The 19,817-nt window shown below is 43.8% G+C and overlaps 2 protein-coding genes across 2 annotated transcripts in view; one reads left to right on the plus strand and one right to left on the minus strand.

Moving 5' to 3' along the window:
• LOC144933480 (serine/threonine-protein kinase D3-like) overlaps positions 1–6,450 on the plus strand; it is a 60,034-nt gene extending 53,584 nt beyond the window's left edge. The window contains exons 14-18 of the mRNA XM_078858284.1: positions 863–1,024; positions 1,356–1,454; positions 1,627–1,897; positions 2,397–2,482; positions 2,890–6,450. Of these exons, the coding sequence (XP_078714410.1) occupies positions 863–1,024; positions 1,356–1,454; positions 1,627–1,897; positions 2,397–2,482; positions 2,890–3,096 (825 nt within the window). The 3' untranslated portion in view covers positions 3,097–6,450. The remainder of the gene's footprint in view (positions 1–862; positions 1,025–1,355; positions 1,455–1,626; positions 1,898–2,396; positions 2,483–2,889) is intronic.
• Positions 6,451–14,730: 8,280 nt separating this feature from the next.
• Positions 14,731–15,639, minus strand: LOC144933251 (proteinase-activated receptor 1-like). Its single transcript, XM_078857929.1, has one exon. The coding sequence runs from the start codon at positions 15,637–15,639 to the stop codon at positions 14,731–14,733; it is 909 nt and encodes a 302-aa protein (XP_078714055.1).
• Positions 15,640–19,817: the final 4,178 nt, after the last annotated feature.

A 19,817-nucleotide genomic window follows, 5' to 3' on the forward strand; every position in this document is an offset into this window, starting at 1 on the left:
CAGCATTTTTTAAAAATGAGAACATTCTGGACTGCAGTCAACTTTCTAAGTGCCATCAGCAGAGTGTCGTTTTAAAACGAGAGGAATGCCACGGAGCTCCATCAGCCTGTTCAGCAGAGTAAGCAAAAGTACAACATGTAACATGCACTGTTGTGGTGGATCGTGGATAACGTGGTAGCAGCAGTCATTCCATGCTAACAAATTATTTGGTGGCTGCTCCATTGGCAGTGGGGCACAAGGACACGTAACAACAAACCTCGACACGTTTGTCGATAACACTGCCCTTAAAGGAGAATAGAAAATAGGTGACATTTCGAGCATATTCTGTAAAGGAAAGGGCCAACGCCCAAAATGCCCCTCATTTCAACCTGCTGTTTTTAACAACCTCGGCTAGAACGCATTCTCATCCGCGACGTCTTCAATGAAAGCTGCACGATTAAGTGCCCACACCCCGTGCAGTCGCTGTGCGTGGCGCACCCAACCGTCAAACCTCACAACCCGGCGACATCAGCTCACGAGACGTGTTATGAAGGTGTGCAGTGAATCTGCGGAGCGCGTGTTTTGCACGAGCGCGTGGCGGTGTGGACGTCGCGCGCGGTTGTTCGCGTCCGTCTCTGCGTTACAGGAGTTGTTTTTATTATTATTATTTCATATCGATTCACGTTTGTGCAAGTATTCTCTCTTTATTCTCTGACACAGCTGTATTTACTTCACTGTTGTCATTTACGTTACGTGAAACATTGTCGTTTGTGGTGACCCCCAGGTTGCTCTTGCAAATAAGACTATCCTGGTGTCTTTGAGTTTGCACCTGATTAAACAAAACAAACCTGATATACGGTGTGTGCCCCCTCCACCCCCACAGAGCCTGCAGCACCCGGGCGTGGTGTACCTGCAGAGCATGTTCGAGACGGCGGAGCGTGTCTTCGTGGTCATGGAGAAGCTGCACGGGGACATGCTTGAGATGATCCTGTCCAGCGAACGTGGCCGGTTGCCCGAACGCATTACCAAGTACTTCATCTCACAGGTGCAGTTTTGGCTCAGAATTTAGGTGGCAGTGGGGCCCGCACACCTTCAAAATACTTACCTACTCATTATAAATGACATATACTCTCTCCCCCGCAGGCTTCTATGCCCCACTGCACAGATGTCTATTTTGCGTGCAAAAGTGCGTTTTGCGTGTCTGTGTCGGAAGCGAAGCCGCAGTGGTTTGCACTTTGCATTTGATGTTACGATTGTGGAGATGCGAGCTCAACGATTGGCCATGCAGCATGAAACACCTGTGGTGTAGGCAGGCTGGTTGTAGGTATTTTTGCATTGCATGTAAACGTGCCGGCTGCTTGCTGCTCTGTCGACAGATCCTCATGGCGCTGCGCCACCTGCACTTCAAGAACATCGTGCACTGCGACCTGAAGCCGGAGAACGTGCTGCTCGCCTCCTCGGAGCCCTTCCCGCAGGTCGGCACGCGCCCTCTCACGACGTCGGCATTCGAGCCGACGTCATAAAAACACACGCTTCCTCTTGCCCACCAACGCGGGGGGGCCCGACTCTCGCCTCGCCGCTCCTTCCCACCTAACCTCTCGCCCTCTGTCCCCTTTCGCCGCACGCCACTGCGTCTCGGACGGGCAGGTGAAGCTGTGCGACTTCGGCTTCGCGCGCATCATCGGCGAGAAGTCGTTCCGCCGCTCCGTGGTGGGCACGCCGGCCTACCTGGCGCCCGAGGTGATCCGCAGCAAGCAGGGCTACAACCGCTCGCTCGACATGTGGTCGGTGGGCGTCATCATCTACGTGAGCCTCAGCGGCACCTTCCCCTTCAACGAGGACGAGGACATCAACGAGCAGATCCAGAACGCCGCTTTCATGTTCCCGGCCAACCCGTGGAAGGAGAACTCGCCCGATGGTAGCTGGGGGCGGGGGATTGCCTTGCGGTGCATGTGTCGTCATTTTCACTTCCAGCTTGTTCCATGCGTCTTTTGTACGTCACATACAATTTACTTCGCCACCCCGATACATTAACCACCCGTACCAAGTGTAGTATGTCTATGTGGTGTAACTGTAACTTCATATCGGTGTTCGCATGTCAGATTTTTACAAATGGGTAACCACCAAGCATATTTTAGGCTGTTGCAGGCCTACATTTTCAGTAGAGTGCAATGCAGCAAAATAATGTTTGTACTGTTCTATGCTACGTCTGCGCTTCCCATGAATTTGGCGACCCACAATGACCACCAGCGGGTTCAAGGATTGTCAATGAGTCCCACGACCCACATGGTGTGAGGAAGCCCCTCATCCAGCAGTGGATTAGCCAGAAGGGCTGTACACAGTACACATTTGCGGTAACATCTTCAACGTTTGTTTTTCATTAAATTAATATTTGTGTGTGTGTTTTTTTTTTTTAGCCATCGACTTGATTTCACACCTGCTGCAGGTGAACACAAGGCAGCGCTTCAGTGTGGACAAATCGCTCAGCCACCCGTGGCTGCAGGTAAAGATCCCCGCACACACCAAATGCAGATGTAAAACTCGAGCCAATCTCCGTGATTTACAGTCCATTCAGAGTCACAATTGAAGAATAGATGTCGTTTTAAACATTGTAGGAATGTAATGCTCGAATAGCAGCAGAGATCATGCAAACCAATCGATCACAATATACGACTTTAAAATAATACATTTTCCGCACGCGATTCGATGCAAATTTATTGCGAATGTAAGAATTGATTTTAGTCGGTGAATTGCAATGTACCTTGTCAACTTAAGTTTCAGCGCTTCTGGAACTTGATATTCACTTGCTGTGATTGGGACTGTGCTAACACTTGCCTCTATGATCGGCGTGCGTGCGTGCGTGCCTGCATGCTCGTGCACTGCTTGCTGGTGTCCACGTTCCACTCGCAGGACTTCCAAACGTGGCTGGACCTGCGAACGTTGGAGACGCGCCTGGGCACGCGCTACCTGACGCACGAGAGCGACGATGCACGCTGGATGCAGTTTGCGCGCACGAGCAAGACTTGCGTGCCCGCGCACCTTGTGCCCGAGCGGCAGCCCGATGGGATCGACTCCGACGCGGAGGACGGCGAGTCGCAGCGCATAACGCGCCTCTAACCACCCACGCGCCCACCCACCCGCTCACTCAACCGCTCGCCCCGCTGGCACGCGAGAAATGGCAGTGTGGACATTGGCCCTGCACATCGGTGCGTTTGCAGGATGTCTGCCTGCCTTGCCTGCCATTTGAACGTTGGGCAGGACCTGCAGCTGCTTGCACGAACAAAGGGATGAACTGCGACTTTAGTGCTCTGGCAGGGCGCAAGAGACATTGCAACACACCTTTCACTCGATGGTTTATTCTTGAGTGTATTTGCTCTTTTTTACAGTATGTTTGTTTTCAGATTACAACCGAAGCAATCAAAAGATGAATAAAATAATGTGGACATTTTACATTTTGTTTCATTTGAGGAGTAGCAATTCGACCCATTGCTCACTTCACCTTTGGGTTGTGTTCACTTGGGCTTGATTACGGGTGTCGGCGATGGTCTTAATGAGTCGTCAGCGCTACACAGTCGTACGGAGGGAAACGCAGCTGCCACCAACACATTTCACCGCCAGTCCCGTCCACAGTGAATGAGATCGTCCAAATCAAAGGTTAGCTCACATCCCTTTGAATGGACTCGGAGATTAGTTGGGATTGGGATTGTCGAGGAAGACCCTTGGACCAAGCCGAGTATTTGGTGAAAAACTGAAATGGAGAATGGAAGCAAGCAGTGGAGATGGATGGAGGAGGGGCATATTTAAGAAATGCAGCAGTCAGCGCTTGACTCTGCACCATATCGTCTGTCCGCACATATGGAGTGCTTATTTTTCCGTAGCTCGAGGATCAAATTATTTTCAACGGGAATGCAGAAGCATTTATCCCCAGGCTGCTGCAAGTAATTATTTTTGGCACATCATTCTAGGGTTGGTTCACAGATAAATTCCCACGCAACAATGAGACTGTGCATTAAACCAGATTCTATTAGGCTACCATTTCTCACTTGTGACTGTGATTATTGTCAGCATTGAGGTAGCAAGCACCAGGATGGCCGCCACAACAAATGCTTGCCATCGTTTAGTTAGGCTATTTAGGCTATTGAGATTGTCTTGACTATAAAGTCAATATGCCCAGTCTCCCAGTGACCTTTATTTGGAACAATGTGAGTGTCCAATGAGACCCAAAAGGCAGTAACAGAGACAATATAGGATAAAACTCTACTGTACAAAGTTAAGTGCAGATATAAAATCAAAACAAGGCGAGTCTTGGCGGATGGCCAGATGGCTTGTTGCGTGTGTGCTTGGTATTGCTCATGCAAGAGTGTATCCCACAAATCAGTGACATGCATCCTTTCTCTCACGACTTCTTCCTCACGTGTTCCCATGCCTGTCAACCCCTTATCAGTGCCTACATTATTACAGACCAATTTAGACCTTATTGGTCACCCTGTGCCCTTATGAATCTCAACGTTCATCCTACAAAGTCCCATCACAAGGGAGAAACACAAACAAATAGATAAAGAATGTGGTTTGCCCGTATTGAAACGGCTGTACGCCGTATGGACCTGAAAACTCAATTTATCTGTGCAAAAATACGGGTGAACCGTATGGGTTGACAGCGCTGTGTTTCCAACTCGTGGAGTTTGCCCATTCACTAATTTTTTTAATGTAATTTTGCTTTACTTTGCAAATTCTAAACTGCTATTTTAAAGCATTTTATACTGTATATATTTTTAAAACGTTTACATTGTAATGTTTTTATTAAGAACATATTTGGTACTTAATCTATTCTGATAAGTAAGTACAGGGATGTATAGAGGTTGAATATGTTTTTCTTAAAATTTTCCAAATTACGTGAAATTAAGCAGGCAACAATAACGCATTAAATGGTAGAATGGCAGGAGACAACGCATTTCTTCCATTGCCAAAACCCCAAAAAAATATTAAATGATTCATTGGTGGTGTGTGTGTGTTTTTATACTGTCAAGCATATGGCTGAACTGAACTTTAAAAAAATGGACATGTGCATCGACTCAGCACGAATCCACTCAGTGAACCAGTGACAACCACCAGCACCGTGAGGCTCCACGTCATGGAACTCTGGGCACGCTTCAGTGACTGATGAGCAACGCGAGCAAACTGCTGCATCACTGTTATCCGTGTAACTTCTCTAACAAAACTGTAATGGAGGATTGCATTGTGGTGTAATGTGTATGCAGTATATACACAGGCTATAGTCTAGGAGTATGTGTAATTGCAAGCCATGGTGCCTCGGAATGGTCAGCATTATGATAGGACCACATGGACACCCAATAGTTAATTCGGGTCACGGGTAGAGAGGGTTTCGGAGTTGAACGTGCTACCGCCTGCCAATGCTGACCGAGGGATTGCCGAGTTAGTCTGTGTGTACAGGCGGTGAAGGGATGACGCTTTACAGGCGGTTTGAAGGTGCACGCCTCTGTGCGGTCGTTTATTTGTGTATACTTGTAATGGTTTAACACATTTTTACGTTCGATTATGAATACTGCTGAAGATGTATGTTACATTGTAAGTTTGTGTATAATTATTGAGGGTGAACTTACATGGTTGTTTCCTTAAAAAAAACATTGATAAAAAGCTGATCGTTGACAGCTTCATATCTTTTCATTATCGTAAGGGATGGTTTGTATATGTTCAAATTCTCTTGGGAATTGTGATTTCGTAATTTTATTGACGCTCACTTTCATGTTGCAAAGATCTGTACACCAGCTGTTGCAAAAGGGCTTTTTAATGCAAGCAGGGAAGGCCATTTCAGTTGCGTGCATAGCATCCATAAATGACATGCTGCATTCAAAACAGAGATGTAGCCTATACAGTTGTTAACTTGATGGCTGTGCCAAATGTAGACTTTGGTAGTACTGACGAGCTGGGCATGTTGCATAAAACACAAAAATGTACAGCCCCTTTGTCAGGCCACTGCTTGATAATGGGGGTTTAACGATATTTACCACGCTGCTACGTGTCTGTTGAAGGGATTGGCCCAGAACCGATCCAGCTATCACTCGCCACTGATATTCGCTCTGGCCAGGAATCATACTCAGGTGGCATGATGCACAGCGCAGTGCACGGATCGGTGCCACAGTTGCCACCCCCAAGGGCATGCCCTGAAGTGGTTTAATGTAACTGACTGCTGGTTTACACACACACATACGGCAGTTGCATGTCATGTTTATCATGAGTCACCCTGGGTTCCATTTAAAACACAAACTGTTGTAAATAATTGCATATTCACACAAGTAGTGTAGTAACATGAGAAATGTAGATAAATTATAAGAACTGCACACGGAAAAATACCATTAAGTGTATTTTGCTACCAGCTCTTTTTAAATCCAGAACATGCTGTATTTAATTAGATTGTTGTGGCTACTCGTAGAATGGCCGGTGGTTTAACTGAACACACGTTGACAGTCGAGCTTTAAATAAAAAAAACAATAAGGGGGTCAGTGAATTGTCTTTTTAATGTTTCGTGAATAGTCATTTTAGTTTGTCGCGAAATTTGTTTCTAGGGACTATCGATACCAAATGTAACGTTGGGTAAGATGATGGCAAAACGATTCCATCAATAGGGCCCGGGTTATTTTTCATTAAGCTAACAATGAAATGTTACTAATCTTGAAAACCTGTTGCAGTACTACGCATTGCCCGTGACAATGACACGATATTGAAATATAATAATTGTTTTTTTTACCCTTTTATCTGGCAACAAAACTGACACCTTTTTTACAAGGAGTCATGTTTGCATTGACCACAATACCTGCAGTCGGAATGCAAACAAAAAACACAACTCTGATAATGTATGCAACTGTCCTTGAAATTGATTGGTCCACACCCGAGACAGCTTTCCTTAGAGCCCAGTCTCACATGGTGTTGGACCAGATGACGTCAAAAGACGCACAACTCAAAGACAATGCACCATCAGAGTATGAGAGCTCGGGGTAAGCATAAAAAAAGGTGTCAGTTTTATTGCCAGATAAAAGGGTAAAAAAAAACAATTATCATATTTTGCTACTGGCAAAGGAGGTTCCAATGGTGATGATATTGAAGATTAAGTGATGTTAAAAATACTTTAAAAATTACTTTCAATGGTGGCCGCCATAGCGCCGTCGAGACATTGCAGTGACGTCACTAATATCTGAACAGGTGGCACTTTCTCGTTTATCCGCGTCGACATTACAAAGGGACACCTAATGTAAAAAGAACTCGACTACATTGATGATCATCATTTAAAGTGAGACACTTGAGTCGGGATGGGCGTAATGGGGTGGGGGGGGTAATCGATTAGAATGGATTAGAAGAGATAATGAATTACAAAGAATACATAACTTCGATTACCTTAACAAAATTCCCCAGTAATCGATTAATGTCTTACGAGTCGATTAATCGACGAATTACTCTCGATTATCGAAAAAACATTCTTTCACTGAATGTTGATCGGCATTGGAGGATGGGGAGAATAATGGGGTGGGTACCTGGCCGAGAACCCCCCACCGATATAGCAAGTGCTGTTCGCGAGTTGCACCTATAAAGGCCGGCACGTCACACGAGGGAGGGGGTGAGTGGCCAGCACCACGCCCGGCCGTCTTTGTCTCCCCATGACCGGTTCTGATAATCGTCACTGGTGTTGGTGGCCGTGAACGGGAATCTAACTCGGGTCGCCGGGTCCGTACCGTTGCACGACACACGCACACTCCACCCACTCCCCTCCTGCACCGCGCCACGCTGCCAGTGTTTTTTTGGGGACAGCCCCTGGCTAGGTTTGCCCACGTTACCACATCTGAGGATGTGAGCGGGACCGACTCGACACGTAACAGAACGGAGGTTCATTGAAAGATTGGTTGACCAACACCTCCATTACTTTCTGTCCGTTGCGTCCGATTGTCAATTGTCGGGCGGGTGATTGGTGAGGTTGAGTCCACAATCAGTTCTTTCTTTTTGTACCACGACTCGATCTGCCAGATACCAACATCCGGGCAGCCAAGAGGGCCATCTTTGGAGCACGGAGACCAACACAGCTTGAGTGGCTTCCTGCACAAGCCCACATTGAACCTCCAGACGTCTGGAGGGGAAAACATTCTACAATAACACCACCGGCTGTCGGTCAACAAAGCACTCCCACTGGCAAACGACCGCAACTAGGCAAATAACGCTTTATGTTACCAAGTAAAGCCCACTAGCAAAATAGCTTTATTTCAGAAGTAACCTGGCCACAAATAATAGCTCAAATCAACTGGCTTATTATGTGGAAATGTCTCGCAGTCAAATACTCTCAAGGCATATTTCTAAATGTGGAGGTAAGACCCAGAGAAAGATCCACGCGACCACGGGGAGAACATGCAAACTCCAAATATACAGGCGTCAGGGTTGGGATCGAACCCACGACCTCTTGTATATCAAGCGAGGTAGTTAACATCTCGCCACCGCGGCGACCTCAAAACTCCGCCCCCCGCCCCACGCACACATCCAAAATCCCGCAACATCCAAAATCCCGCAGTCCCGGCTGGAATACACTCCAACCCCTACAAACCGATGACAGCCCGACATCTCGGCGACGCACTCTGCTGGTTGATCGCAAACATCACCAATTGCAACTCGGTAACTGACCAGAGCAGTGAAATCCCAGGGTCCAAACTCCCATGGAAAAATCTGACAACCTTCAACCGCTTGAGGACTGGCCAGGGAAGATGTGGCCACTTGCTCCACATGAGGGAGCAGCCCAAATTGTCACTGGCGATCACCCAGGTCAGACGATCGCCCACGTATTGAAGCTCCTGCTCTGAGAAATCCATTGCAGGTGGAATCGCAACCACTCACTGTGCCTCACCTGAAGCCGTTGAATGGATCGCTAACATCGACACCAAACTGTAACTGTTTCCCCAGCCATAGGAAAAAGAAGACGAAGATTTGACATTCCCTTTCACGAACCCCCACCCCCTCGTTTCCAAATAAAGCCACCCTAGGCCGCCAACTGCCGTACCCAGTAATCCAAATACAGCGGTCCTTTCGGTTAACAGTGACAAAGGTTAACGGTGTTTTCGGGTTACGTTTCGCCGACCCACAGGACCCCGTGTGCTTCGACTAACGCGAACGTGTCGACGAACGGCACGTTTACGAGCATGCCCTCAGCCAATCAGCGACGCCCATTCATCAGCGTTTAGATCCCGACCGGCTTTGTTTACATTTTACTTTTTTTTTGGCAGTGGGAAACGGCTCAAATGTCAACGTTCATTCTACAAAGGCCAATCACAAGGGAGAGACACAAATTGACATTTTTGTTGTTGTTGCTCGTATTGAAACGTCTGTACGCGCGTATGGACCTGAAAACTCAATTTCCCTGCAGACGAATACGGCTAAACCGTATGGGTTGACAGCTACGCATGCAATTCCTATTATTCGATCGAACAGTTATGTCGGTGATCGCTAGTTTTCGTGGAGCGGGTTTTCAAAACGTTAACCGAGGTACTACCGCAGTAAGTCATCGTTTACTAATTGATTTCGTCGACCCAAAGGGGCCATCCATTTAGGACGTAACGCAAAAATCTGTCAAAACTTGACCCCTCCCCCCTCCCTGTACGCACGCGGACTTTTTACACCCCCTTTCCCCTGAATCCTATAGAACGGCCGATATTTAATCCACGCAGAAACGATCAAGGATGAATAATATTAACGTGTTTAAGCAAACAGATAGTCCACCGCCGGACTGTCTAACTCATTTGAAGGCCAATGTAGACAAATTATTATCGAGGCTTCAGCCCCTCCCCCCCGTTTCCTATGCGTACGGACTAAATGGATGGCTCCTAATCAGTCATCGCGATTACTCGATTTGGTGTCCATCGCCCGGAGTTTGAGTCGTCCCGGGTGAGGTGGCCCCCCTCGAGTCGCGCGCGTGTGGCTGTGGTGCGTGAAGAGAGACGAAATAAACAACAACAACAACAACCGAACTTTGACACCGAGGAGAACACCTAAAAGAACACCTAAAAGCCAGACCGTGAGAGCACACACTCTTCAGAACAGTGGTAAGTAAATGTTCACGCAATCACAAACTTGAGGTGATTTGTGAGAGACGGTCTCCACTGATGTTGTTGAGCCTCAACCGGATTGTTGTTGGAGACCCTCGGTGGCGCGTGTGGAAGCGTCGCATTTCGATGGTAGCTCAAGCTCCCAGTGTGTGTTGAGTACGACAGTGTTTGCCTCCCAGACAAGTGGCGGTTCACAGATATCGTGGCTGAGTTGGTACCTATTCTATTGACCCCCCCCCGAAAAGATGATGAGCTCATTGAACACTGATCAGAGATTGAACTCGTGGTGATCGCATTGTGAATCGCAGCACCGTTCCGGCCTGAAACGGTATGGTTTTTTTTAAATTCTTGCAACTCGATTTATTTCCATTATATTATGTTCCCGTGAAGGTTGCAGGAGGGTACCTTGAACGATTCTCACAAACCACACCCTCCCCCCTCGTGGAAGGACCTGGCGTTTTCGATTGTTTCCAGCAGAGGTTGTTGTTGTACCCGTTGCACATTTAATTGTAGCGTCTCTAGTGGCTTGCAAGCGGCGAGACTCGGCGTGTGGTTGTTATAAACCATGAACCAGATGGTGCCACCACTCGCAGTGAACCCGATATTATTCATTCACATCATCACATGTTTCTGGACATTTTTTTTGGGCCACTACCATTATAACCCCTTCTTGAATTTGGTTTCAACCGAATAACCCTCTTGCATGACCCAACGTGTTTCTGAGAAATAAATTAATGTATAAATAAATTAATTTTGTTACAAATGATCTATTTTGTGAAGTACTGTATCCTAACTGGCTAGTAACTTGCAAGCGTTACCCTTGGAAACCACATTGTTTACAAGAAAATAATTTAGAACGTTATTTAACGTTGTTCTCGGTCACCATATGGATTTACATTTTTATTAGCTCTGTTATGTTGGCAGATTCATACGCGATTATTCGCCAATGACTGTCATGCACGATATAATTTCACGCATTGATAAGTCACCTCGCGTACTCCTTGGGACATGGCCACGAAATCCCCAGGGGTCCACGTGCTCCCGGGTAAAAACCACTGGCCCACACGACACAAGATACTGCAATCATTAGCGTAGTTGTGGAAATAGAACAAAATAAATTAGCCGACAAAATATCTCCTTCGTACGTCTGTCCCATCCACTTCCAGTCAACCACCGTGACCTCTTGAGAGTGCGTAATTGCAGCCGTATTGGTTCAGTCCAAGCAACACAGGACCAAATTTCGATTTAAAGCTTTCGTGACTGCAGGGATTCATCTTCTTGGTTCTTTCAGTAAAGTCACGTAGAATGGAGAGACTTCAGACTCTGTCTTCTCGACAGACTAGTTCTTCACCTGAGGACGGCTGCTCGCGTTGTGGCCGAAACGTTGTGAGAATTATTTTATTATGTTTTATTTTTATTATTTTATTATTTCCATTCTACGTGACTTTACCGAAAGAACCAAGAAGATGAACACAGGACCAGTTTCGACGTACAGTGTCTCATCAGCAGTCAGGCTTGCTTGAACCATAGTAGTAGTCGTATACTGCCCAATCACAGTTTGATCATCAACAACCGTGACCTATTCACCCCGGGATGAAAGCCTCCCAAGCGCCTTCGCCGTTCAGGTATTAGGATGCTAACAAATGACATCCCTCCCGATGCAGCGGCCTCTAGTGGCTGGAGGGGGTTACGCGGACCCAGTTTAACACTTAGATTTTTATGGCTTTATTTTGGTGATTTCGAAAACATTTTTTGGTGTGGCCATGTTTGTTTGTTGTAGTACGGAGTTAAACTGATGGCCTTAATCTAAGTTGTCTTGTGGTTGTTGTTTGACTTGCATCCCACTGGGATTTGTGCACACAGCGTTGGTGTACGGTGCTTTTTCTGCAATATGTTGCGGTCTTTTCTTGGATGTTCTGTTTGCACGTAGTCACATAGTCACTTTAAGATGTTTTCTTGTTCATGTTTTTGTTTTTTGTTTGTTGCGGTTGCACCCGATTCAAGAGCCGAATGGCTCACAGGGCTATACCAAATAAATGAAACTGAAAACTGAAAGATGTGTACACGCGCATCTCGATACATGAATCTTGAGCTTTATATAACTAATATACCAGCACACCTTATCGATTGCACCGAAGTCACATTGTATGTAGTCCTCAAAAGAGCTCATGTATGTGGCATGATATATGTTGCTATTTTATATGTTTAATTTTGGACAATAGAAATTCACAACTTATTTTGTATATTCTAAATTAACGACAACATATCAAATCACTTATTTTATGTGTCGTCAATGATTAACAACATGAAATAAACAAATCAAGAGGTATTAAACATGTTCAATTATCAAAAATATAAAACAAATTCTGCATCTCAATGCCTATTTTATACTGCTGCCTTTTGAATCAACAACAAACCACGCAGCTATATCATTTGCAGCATGTTCAATGGTTGAATAGTGCGGTCGATAGCTCTGGTCTGGCAAGCACAGCCAATGTGTAGCTAAATATCGTACGCTATTTGTTGCCGTATTTAGTTATATGTGTATGATCTCTAGCAATACATTTACCAAACTTATCGAATCCTCAATTTTTGACCGCATATCATACGCGTGATATTATATATGCTGCCAGTAATTGAGGATATACCTAATAAGTTTATTAAATATTTTGCCCAAAATCAAACGGAAACAAATATGCCAGACCACGTTGTCGCTTGGTGGTTGGTAGCTGTAGATGGTACTCTCCCATTCGATTCAGTGAAAATGTATGCAGTTATTAGGGGCCGTCCATAAATGACGTCACGCGATTTTGGACGATTTTTAACCCCCCCCCTCGTCACACGGCGTCACATAAAGTCAGACTCCCCCCTAAAATATGACGTCACAAAGTTCTGCCCCCCTCCCCCCCAAAAAATAAAACATGCTTCAAATCGCTTTAAACTATTGCCATTGTAGTGCGTATTTAATGTGGCGCTGTACTCTGATGTTTTAGTAGAAAACATTTGTTAAAAAGTATATTTAATTAAGTAGAACGTGTTTTGTCTATATTTATTGAAAGTTGCGCATTTTGATGTGACGTCACATTTCTCAACCCCCCTCCCCTCGTCACACATCGTCACAAATGTCTGAGCCCCCCCCCCCAGGTGCGTGACGTCATTTATGGACGGCCCCTTATATAAGCAAAACCAAGAAATCTATACTGAGTTTACATGGAGAAATGCAACAAACTATATCGGCAAGAGAGGCGGGCAAGAAGATCTTCGCCAAAGTTATTCACAGCTGCATTGGAAGATGTTTTGCAAAAAATTGGATTGGAGAAATAAAGGCATTGACGTAAAATGGAGAAAATATTTACAACCTCAGATTTTTTCCTTATGGCATCGTCATTGTACCAACCGATGGAAATGATTAAAGGTCTTAATAAAGAAGGTTGCAAAGTTCAAGATAAAATTGTCAGAACAAAAGTCACATACTACAAGTTTTCCCAGCAAATCAAAAATTCCTGTTGAAGGGATACAACTTTAAACACGTCAAAATATGCCTACCCTGGGCAGTATTTAAAGGTGGACCGGCATCACAACGACGTTAAACGTTGCCATGCAGTTGTTTCTCCAGAAGATGGGCAATGCGTGCGTTTGGCCAGTGGGCGGTGTGAGACCTACCGGGTGGAACTTTCGAGGCGCCCTAAGCGTACCAATTCTCACGAGATGTGAAATGCATGAATGTTGGTTTTGTGTGATACACATTAAATGCACGGGTCTCGCCCCAAATGCCTGAGACTTGAGACGTCTGCTTTGAAATGACCATATACAGACGTGGCTGTTCCACCTGATGACGGAAGCTTGTGTTGCCTCCGAAACGTCGTGATTTAAATTAGTTATTTTCATTTTTTTTTTACATTTTTCATCTACGTGACTTTACCGAAAAAACCAAAGAGTATGGATCTTTGCAGTCACGAAAACTTCAAATCTAGAATTACATACGTGCCGTTGTGGACTAGCCCTTACTAACCAAGTCGAACAACAGAAAATATGTTTAAAAATATGGTTGCAATGAGTATAATCCCTCCACCCCCCCCCCCCTAATTCGTTACACCACGAGGTCATTGGAACATCATGCTGGTGTTTCTGGTTGTGATATTCCCCCACATAGCCTACCCTAACCTCATATATTAACTCGTTGTGGTAAAAGCCCACATCAGTATAAACTAAGGGAAACATCTCAATTTAAAGCTTTCGTGACTGCAGGGATTAATATTCTTGGTTTTATCGGTAAAGTCACGTAGAAGGGAAATAATAAAATAAGAAAGTAATAAAAAGAAAACATTACATTATTATGTTATATTTTTATTATTTTATTATTTCCCTTCTACGTGACGTTACCGAAAGAACCAAGAACTAGGGAAACATCGTTTTTGGTGTTTTATGAAATAGACAAAAATATGTGCATAAATACAGTACACAAAGATTGACATTTCAAACAATTGTCAGCAGTCCAACTGGCGAGCTGCTTGTTTTACCAGTTAAGATCTATGGACGAAGTCATCATGGGGAAGAAAGTGATGATTCATTCGGTTGAAGAAAATTACCTTTTCCATTGATGCTTGCGACACACTGAGACTGCATCTAAGTGAAGCATATCCATTTGCGTTCCACTCTAGGTCGCTAGAGTTGCTTCGTTGCCATTGCTGGACTGTGTTCTTTTAGTGAAGTATTCTTTGAGCACCTCCTGGCAAGTTGTTGAGGCAAAGTAGTAAATGAGAGGGTCCAACATGCAGTTGAGAGTGTTGAACACAAGTGACAGCGGGCGCCACCATAAGTTAAGGTGGTTAACATAACCGATGACATGCGTAGCATTGTAGCAACCAAAACAAAACAGATAAATGAGCATCGTAATTATGATCAGCCTAATGGCACGTGTCTTCTTTTCTTGCCCCATGTTGAGCACATTATTGGAGAGGAGCACTTTCATGATGGAGGCGTAGCAGTAGGATGTGACGAACAGTGGGAACACGTACAAGGTAATGCACAGCACTAACCGCAGTCTCGCTATGAATTCCAGGTCATCTGGGGCGAAATTATCGCAGCAGGAGGAGGCTTCGCTCGTGTTGTGATCTGTGTTGATATTCATCATCTTGGTCGCGTTCATAGGCACAACGTGGATGAATGCTATCACCCAAGTGATGGCACTCGCCATGCAGCCCCACACCTTGTTCCTCCACACCTTGGACTTGATGGGGTACAGGATGGCGAAGTAGCGGTCCACAGAGAGGGCCATCACGGACAAAATGCTCACGTAGGTGGTCGTAAAGAAGACCGTGTAGATGAAGTGGCAGAGGAAAAGTCCGAAGACCCACACGTTCCCCTTGAAGTAGTACGGGATGATGAAGAATAGGCAGCAGACGAAGAGGACATCTGCTACGGCCAGGTTGATCATCAGCACGGTGGTGGAGGACTTCCTCTTGATGCACGCACAGAGGATGTAGATGGCCACGAGGTTGAGCGGCAGGGCGAGCACGACCACCAGGCAGCTGACAGCCGGCACCACGTGTTCGATTAAGTCCATGGTAGATCTGGATGAGTGACGCTAACGTCAGTACACAGATACGTCATTCATCATCAATTTAGCATATACAGAGTACTGGATTGGCATTTAAATACTTGGACCTGAAAGCAAACTTAAACTTGCATGGGCACAACATTGAAATGTTAAATGTAAAAAAAGTATTAGCAACTAGCAAATATTTTGTACAAACAATAGTTTGAATATGTATGTGATGAACATCTTTCTATCCAGGCATGTGAGAAGGTGTAGCATCTAATGGAGCATCCAATCTAATATCAAAGGACCTCAGAAATAGTTCTGTGATGTCAACTTCGGCAGGCCATGCTTTAATAAGAGATAATGTTGCATGGCTATCCTTTAGAGTTCTGATTGGAAATGCCCACATTATTGCATGATAGCGCACTTAGTGACGCTAACGCTAGTATGAAAATTAGCTTTAGTTAATGCTCATCTTAGTTGTCGGTCCTGCCCCACAGTGTTGGCAATACCACATTTACATGGTGTGAGGCAGTCTTGCTATAGGATATATTTATATCATAAACAGCCATGGTCTCTTTACTGCTGGATGAAGGTCTCTCCAAGCCATCACCATCTCCCATGGTCTCACATGACAAGAATACATCTAAATTTCGATTTAAAGCTTTCGTGACTGCAGGGATTCATCTTCTTGGTTCTTTCGGTAAAGTCACGTAGAAGGGAAATAATAAAGTAATTAAAAGAAATGTCTTTTATTATGTAAATTTTTTTTATTATTTTATTATTTCCCTTCTACGTGACTTTACCGAAAGAACCAAGAAGAAGAATACATCTAGCTTCTGCACTCAAGCTGAACTCGTTCCTCCACCTCACTGCGAATGTAACGTTGGGTGTCTTCTCTCCTTTGACGATCACTTTGTTGCTAGTTTCGGCCTCGGTCATCATCCCTGTTAATGAAGTGCACTGCCCAAGTCCACTTCCTTTTCTTAACAGTCAATACGATGTCTCTTGCTTGCGTGTTTTTTGATCCTTCCTGTGCCTCCGTGTAATTCCAAGCATGCACATGACATGCCTTTTGTTGCATTTTTTTCCTTTTGTTTCACGGTCTTTGTCAATGTCCATATTTATTCCATATCAGGTGATATGCATTTATTGAAAACTCTTAGTTTAGAAAATACATTTTCATCGTTATGTTCCGCTTTCCAAAAGCACTCCAAGATATTTTTGTCCACCTCTCTATTTCATGATTTCCATCCTGATCCATCTTTAATAACCTCCCTATCTATACATACTGTGATGTGTTTTACAATGGCGTCCTTCCAACAGATAACCAAAATTGTTTTGTCAGCTTGTTGTACGTAACTTTAAAGAACATAAGTAAAATAACTTAACAGGGGTTTTTGCAGACACTATTAATTCAAAATAGTTTTTTGGGTAAGGCCGCGTAATGATCTGGCTAAATTCCTGTTGTAAAACCCGCCACCAACTGACTTAGCCCATCAAAGTCAATTATCACCGTCACAAGTGTTTAGTGCGCTAATTATCATTGTTTAAGCTCAACCAGTAAGTCGAATAAGAGTACTTATAACCAATTTTAACAATTAGATATGGGTAAAATAATTCATATTAATGCATGCAAAAGTAAGGCTTAAAAAAAGGAAGGACACCTTAGAAAACTTATATAAAGTATGTTTACACTATTGTTGTTGTCGTCGTACTGCTGTTGTGTAAAGTACTTGCATAACGCAGAAGGAAACGCTGACCCAACGGGTGTCGAAGTCTACACTGTAAGTACAAAACTCATGCAATCAAAAGTCACTGTTGTCGATTTTCTATTTTTTTTACTTAAATTTGCTGTCACGTAATATGCCTAAAGTGCAGACGAAAATACCTTGTGGCGGTATAAGTTAGTGACGGGCTTTATTAATCACTTATCAACACTGTTGCATCCTCGTCATTTTAAATTGTAATGTTTTAATTCAGCAGCTATACACTATTGTGGTATGCTTATAATCTGGGATACTAGTTTTGGTGTATAGAAAAACAAGATCCCAAAATGTTGCTGATGGTGTTTTCATTGGTTATTAATTAATTTTCCATAAATATGCTCTTTTTTTCTAACACATTCTGCACTTGTGAGGTTTGCCATATTTCAGACTGGCCAAAATTTGTAGCAGATTTTTCTTTCGTTAAACACTGGCAGCTCACCGAGTACTCTCCTGCAATGAGGACATAATCCCATGAAACTTTCTAGGACATAAACATGACTGAAACTTCAACAGCGGTACACTCACTTTTGTAGTAGCCAGGTGTCTTTTTTGCCAATGCAGTCTTTAGTCTTCAGCGTAGCGATGATGATGCTGATGTTCCACTGAGGTCCATCGTGTAAAAAAAAAACCACGAGAGGCAAAGCTTCAATTCATATTTTACCCTTTTATGCAAGTGACAGGAGTTCCTTGTGTCAACATAAAACCCACTATGTGACAGTATATGCCAAAATAAGATTGGAGCAAAGCCTCCAGAATCGCAGCCAAATTGCAGTTGCCACTTGCAAAATGTCTACTGGCATTTGCAATTTGCCCTTTAGTCGTACTTTCCGTCAACAGAAAGGCATTATTATGCATGTGACCCATGATCAATGTACACCAGATGAGTTAGAATCCGAACATGTTGTGCAATTCCAGTGAAGGACGTAATACTGTTCTTTTAGAGGCTCTGCTCAACAGTGTTTAGGGAGAGCGTTTAAAAGGGAACAATGATCGCGTTAGCCAAAGAACAATGGAGTTCAGAGTGAATTAATCTATGTAATAAGCCAAGACGATCTCTCCTTGCCCTCGTGGCTATGGAACAGTTCTCCCTGCATTAAAGGCTATCTTCCATTCTTGTTGGTTTCCAAGAAGCCAGGAATGTGCATTACTTTACCTTGAGTCGGCTGTGGTTGCGCACAATTGTGATCGTATTGGAGGCAAGGGTTGGTAGATGATGCATTTGTAAAAGTCTGAAAATAATGTTGAGACTCGGTGTGGTTTTTCTGGATAAAGGACATTATTACATTATTCTTGTTTGTACCCACTATGAATGTGAGAAGGAGTGGAGTGGTTCACTTATATAGGCCGTATAGGATAATACTGCACAGGAAACACATTTTGGACAATATATTTATTTTACAGCAGACATGTGGTGATTGAATAACATTTCTGCTTGACAACCACTTTGGCTGTTTTAGCAAATGTGGGGAATTAGACAGGTTTCATGAAACAGGCCTTTGCAACACTTCCCGGTAAATGTGTAGCTGCCTATTGGCACGTACAGATGGGCAGACATACGCTCTGCGTCTTGGCTCGGTGCTAGAAACCACATATTAAAAAAATAACTCATGTTGGCTTATTTCCAAGCATGTTACCAAAACATCTGCTATATGTTACTTTACAAAAGATCAGTTTTGGGCATACAAAATAAACAACGTACAGCATTTCAAATGTGTTCTAAATAAAAAAATCACTGTGGAAGAAATTATGTGTCTGACTTTGCTGGAACTTGCGGTATGATTGAGCCGCTGTCCTATGCATTTTCATTAAAAAAAACATGAAAATAGATTTAATACCGATTTAAAGCTTTCGTGACTGCAGGGATTCATCTTCTTGGTTCTTTCGGTAAAGTCACGTAAAAGGGAAATAATACAATAATAAAAATAAAACAATTGTATTTTATAATGTTTTATTTTTATTATTTTATTATAAAACAATTGTATTTTAATGTTTAATTTTTATTATTTCATTATTTCCCTTCTACGTGACTTTACCGAAAGAACCAAGAAGATAAATTTAATAAAAACTAATTTATATCATTATCATCAGCCATGATTAATCCACTGCTGGATGTAGCCCTCCCATAGGGCACTTGTATTCATAAGCGTTTACCGGATGGAATTGCAGTTGCAGTCATGTACTGTCATGATTGAAATGTACTACGTGGTATTGGAATGAAAGTAACAACCAAAAACAGACAATATTAATAATAACGCTTTACTGCATACTTGTAGTAACGCAGTTGCAAGGAATAGAACAGTATGTGTTGCGTGATAGATGCATTAAGGAAATTTGGACTTTAATAAACAAATGCCAGACTAACGAATATCAATTACAGGGTGGAACATGAACCAAAGGGTCAAAAAGAAATACTCTATTACATTCTGTACCCAT

The sequence above is a fragment of the Lampetra fluviatilis genome, chromosome 7 (genome assembly GCF_964198595.1).
Source record: "Lampetra fluviatilis chromosome 7, kcLamFluv1.1, whole genome shotgun sequence".
Taxonomy (NCBI): domain Eukaryota; kingdom Metazoa; phylum Chordata; class Hyperoartia; order Petromyzontiformes; family Petromyzontidae; genus Lampetra; species Lampetra fluviatilis.